The 5,105-nt window shown below is 29.8% G+C and overlaps 1 protein-coding gene across 1 annotated transcript; it reads right to left on the reverse strand.

The window, feature by feature from the left end:
* Positions 1-363: 363 nt before the first annotated feature.
* On the reverse strand, positions 364-2,022 carry E12A11 (PEBP (phosphatidylethanolamine-binding protein) family protein). The gene is made up of 4 exons (XM_039039711.2): positions 1,759-2,022; positions 1,494-1,555; positions 1,236-1,276; positions 364-730 (listed from the first exon to the last, which is right to left on the reverse strand). The coding sequence occupies exons 1-4, from the start codon at positions 1,951-1,953 to the stop codon at positions 498-500; spliced, it is 531 nt and encodes a 176-aa protein (XP_038895639.1). The 5' UTR covers positions 1,954-2,022; the 3' UTR covers positions 364-497.
* Between the last annotated feature and the right edge of the window lie 3,083 nt (positions 2,023-5,105).

The raw sequence follows: 5,105 nt of genomic DNA on the forward strand, positions 1-5,105 counted from the left end.
ATTACAATTGTCCGTTAATATAATTCCATTACGATTATATCAATTTTCATTATGATTTGGTAAATGTGACCTTATAATGAAATGAGCATTACTCAAAGTTTGCATCTCTAACCTATGTTAAATTTAAAAAACAGAAACTTATAAAACAGAAATGGAAATATAGCTAGGGACACTTTATTTCCATTTATATATATAATATATATGTATGAAAACATATATATTTACTATTACATGCAGAATACACACACATTATTACCACCAACCACTCTCAACATACAGCAAACTTAAAACACAAACAGGAGAGGGGGATGCACTCAAGAAGAAGCTGTTGGACAACAGTACAGCCTTCCATGGCAGTATACCAATTTTCCTCTCCCAGCTTTTTATTATTTTTCTTAATTATTATAAAACTTAAAAAACTTTTTTTTTTTTTAATATATATATATAGTGAGAGATCATATATGGTTGGTGGGTCTTGTTTTATTATTATGATTATTTCAGGCTGCAAGGGCATACTTCTTGGTAGCTGGCTCCTTCTGAGAATTGAAATAGGTTGCAGCCACTGGCAGGTCCAGATTGAAATGCCTTGCAAACAGGCGAGTGTTGAAATTGGCACGGCTCGCGGGCTGATCGATCATTCCAATAGGGCTCTTTTGCTTGAACAACAGGAGGATGTAGCGGTGAATTCCGATCGGTGGTCGGGGGCCCGAGTACGGCACAATCTCCTTTCCTGTTCCATTGTACAACTCTTAATAAAACTCGTAAAACTCGGAAACTAGTGTTTTCTAGATGGAACATGAATTGAAAGTACTGTTTTCTGGATGAAACAATGAGATAATATAATGTAATATATGATGTGGTTTTATCTTTTTATTCTCATGAGAACAAAATGTAATTGACAACAATTTTATCTTTTTATATTTTTCTTGAAGGAATATACATGAGGTATTTTTTTAGAAATTTGTATATGTATATATATATTATACATATGATAATGATTGAAAGTTTGTGTATATAATAAAAATGTAGAAATCACATGCATGCAATTGTAGGAATGTTGAGAGAAAGTACTATTGCAAGTATTCTTTATTCCTTATGAAGGAGAAAAAAAAAAAAAAAGAAAAATGCTTTGGTGTATATTCATTGCAATAAAAAGTAATTTTTTCCTTTCTAAAGAATAGAATTCACATAAACTTCTCTTTTGACTTTATAATCTATTTCTTAGATATAATTACCTTGGCTCAGATTTGCACCACCAGGAATGTCTACAACTATCCTGTGATCAATATCATGCAAGACAAGAAACTATGTTAACAATTAAAAGTGGAAGAAAGTAAAAGATAGTCTCATAGAGGAAAAAAGACCCAAAATGCATCTAACAAAAAAAAATATTTGAATGCATTAAGCTGCAACTATCTTTTACGCATATTAGATTGCATCCAAGTATTACGCCATGCAAAATATAAACAAAAGATTAATGGAGGAAAGCTGACCAGTGCACCCATTCTCTCATATGGGGTTCACTAGGACTCGGCGCATCCGGGTCCGTCATCACCTAGCAAGCCACAAAAGAACTAAAATTTACAAAACATTACACTAAACTCACACATGCAGAAAGAAAAAAATTATTCAACGAAACCGTCAAAACTGTCACAGAAATCTTACGGTCAAAACCGTCTGACAGTCTCTTCGAATAATTTTTTATGCATGCATGATAAAACATGAAAATATAAAGAGAAAAGGGTGAGGGAGAAATACCAGAGTGTAAAGATCGCAAGGATGACCAGAAATGAGAAGCCTTGGAGGGTTAACAGCCATAGAAGGCTTAATATCACAACCATTAGTGACATGCTTGGAGTTGAAGTAGACCGACATCGTAGCCGTTGGTACAAACATGTCGACAACGTCGCCGATCACCCGCCCCACCACCAAAGGATCTACAGAGGCAGCCATGGATTCACAAGAGAGGATTTGACAGAGAAAAAAAAAAGGTTGAAGCTGAGTAATTGTTTTGTGTTTAGATGGGTGTGGGTTGAAGTGAAGTTGGGAGTGGGGTTTATATAGATAATAGAAATGAGCTATGACAATGGAAAAGGTGGTGGGATTTGTGAAGGGCATGAGACATGCACAGGCTCACGTAAAGTATACTCCAGCAGAATTCTACACGTGTGAGGCTGGCCTAGAGGTAGAACCACCATCTTTTTGTTTTCTTTTGCCACGTGCCAACCATCTACAACGTCAGTTACAAAATAAATTTCAATGAGACTACATTTTTTGGACCAAACAATATTTAAGTGCATTTTAAGATGCATTGGTTTCCATGCATCCCACTTTGTATAGTAAATTTATCATATGATAAATTATGATTCGACAATTTGATATGATACACAAAGATAGGTGTAATTCATGATACACTTAAGTATTTCTATTTTCAATAATCGTTAAATACGACTTGGCATGTGTTTTAGATTGCACTAATTTTTAACTGACATACTTTTATTTTTTTTTTAATTTTTTCTCTGCACATGGTTAGAGCGAATTAACTACAAATAATAATAATAATAATTAGCAAGGAACTAATATCTCTTTTTGGATTCGTCATTCTTGAATCAGACTCCAATTTTTGTTGGATCAGATACTTGTATGAACTTTGATAATTGATACTATACAATAAACATGAAGTTTTCATCTCAAATTTAATTGACAATAAAAGGAGTATATCATGAATTTTATAATAAAAATTGTGATGTATTAAAAGGGTTTTTAATTTTGGTTATAGAAGGTCCACAGATTGTTAAAGGAAAGACAAATGCTTGTTTGCTTCATTGTAACTCTCGTGCTGGTGCCGCCAATTCTGGCTTTCATGCAAGCTTAGCTGTGAAATGGACCCTTTATTGCAACACATTGTGACAAAATATTGGGTCTCATCTGCAAGATTCTTTCTTGCTTTCTTTTTTTTTTTTTTCCTTTTCCTCGCACTTCATTTTCATCCTTCTATATGATACGCAAATTTATATAAAAAAAAAAAAAAAATTAATTTACAGTTAGAATTCACCGCCCTATAATTGATAATGAAGGTTTTATGAAATTATAAATATGAAATTTTAACTTTTTTTAATTCATGGACACCAAATTTATAATTTATCTGGTATAAAATGTTAAGTATATATACATGCACATAAATTCATCTATTAATCTTTTAATATACACATATATATATACTCGATTATTTGGTGTCTTTAATCTTATAAAACACAAACACAAATATGGTTACACGATATAGATACGATCAAATACGACAATTCGTCAATTTCTAAAAAAACTAAGATACAAATATGTCTAAGGATACGCCATTTTTTTAATATATATATTTCTAAAAAACGAGGATACTGATACATTGAAGATACATTTTTTTTCTTAAAAAAATCTAGGATATAGATAAATTTAGCATACAAGTTAATAACAATAGCACAAAATAGAATACAAACATTGAATACAATACAAAAAAAACATTTAAGATGTTGAAGTACAATAGTTAATAAAATGCAATAGAAAAGTGATTCATATTATAATGAAGAAGAAGAAGATTAGAGGGAGAAGGATGAAAATAAATGAAGAACTTCTTCATTTTTCCTTTTAGTTTTGAACTGAATAATGAGCTTTTTAAATATGTTACCAGTTTTAGATTGGGAAAGATTAGATGAGTTGCTTGTCTTTTTTCTTTAAAAAAAGTACGTATCTGAAAAAGTATGTAGGAATATCTGATACATGTGTGATACTGATTCTTTACTTCATATGAAGTATTTGTGTTTCATAGCTTTAATCTTTTAAAAGTTGCAATTTCATAGTGTGTTCACTTTTTAAAAACATTACATAAATATTAACAGAATACATAGGTCATTTTTGTTATCGGTCATTTTTATTTATTTTTAAATAAAAAATTCCAGATTATACGAAATGGATTTTTTTTTTTTAATTTTATGGGTTAGTATTATGTCCATTTTAGGAAATGAAAATATAAAATATATTTTTAAAGACATAAATATATGTACAAAATGCTTTTAATTCAATTAATATAGTGTATTTTGAAAATAATATATCATCATTTTATTAGTTAATTCTAATGTTTTGTACAACAAGGTTTAATTTTTTTTTTTTTTTTTAAAAAAAAAAAAAAAAAAAAAAATTTAAGGACGCAGCTAAAGCTTCTAAAAGATAAACGACCAAAATTTAAAGCCAAAACAATATCCCCTTTTTTTTTTTTGAAAAGAAATATCCTATCTCTTTTATTTATACATGAAATGTTTTATGAGCATAAAATTGAGTATTAATAATATTTGTCATAGAATATGGCGATTTTATTAGCCCTTCTAATTGTATTTTTTATTTTTTTTTATTTAATAAATAAATTACTAGAAAAACCCCTATCAAGTTTGAACCAAACTAAATCTACCTATTTTTAAATGGCAAATAAGATTCCATCAAATACGTCATGTCAAAGTCAGTTCCAAGAGATTTTGAACCAATTAAATCTTCCAAGAGATTTTGAACCAATTATTGTTTACCTATGTATTGCAATCCTAATATATTTTGAGGCTCGCCTCCAAATCTGTAGTCAAGATACTCAATATGATTGAGGAATGAAGGTTGTCTAATCTGATTGTGTTTGAAAATTACATAGGATCCATTACCTTTACTGTTATAGATAGTGTTGTTGTAGTATGAAAATTTTACCGTTACCTTTACCATTACTGTTACTATCACTATTAGGGTCAAACAGTAACGGTAACAGTAAATGTGACAGATTCGTAATCTTAAGTAAATACGAATAAAATCAATCCAATTACATTTGCGATTCAGACCTATTACGATTGATCCATCAATGGAATCCTATTTGTAAATGTGACCTATGTTGTAAGTTTTTTTTTTTTTTTTTTTTTTTGAGAGAGAGAGGGGGGAGGAATAAAATAACTTAGATTTTAAAACTTATTGTAAATAATTTCAGATATCCTTATACATAATGAAAAGAACAACTATCATGAGTTGACAATTAAGATCAAAGTAAATACTAAAAAGGACCCGGGGTAAAAGATTTGATGTTCTTT

Source organism: Benincasa hispida, chromosome 8 (genome assembly GCF_027475165.1).
Source record: "Benincasa hispida cultivar pf3 chromosome 8, pf3_genome.v1.1, whole genome shotgun sequence".
Lineage (NCBI taxonomy): Eukaryota > Viridiplantae > Streptophyta > Magnoliopsida > Cucurbitales > Cucurbitaceae > Benincasa > Benincasa hispida.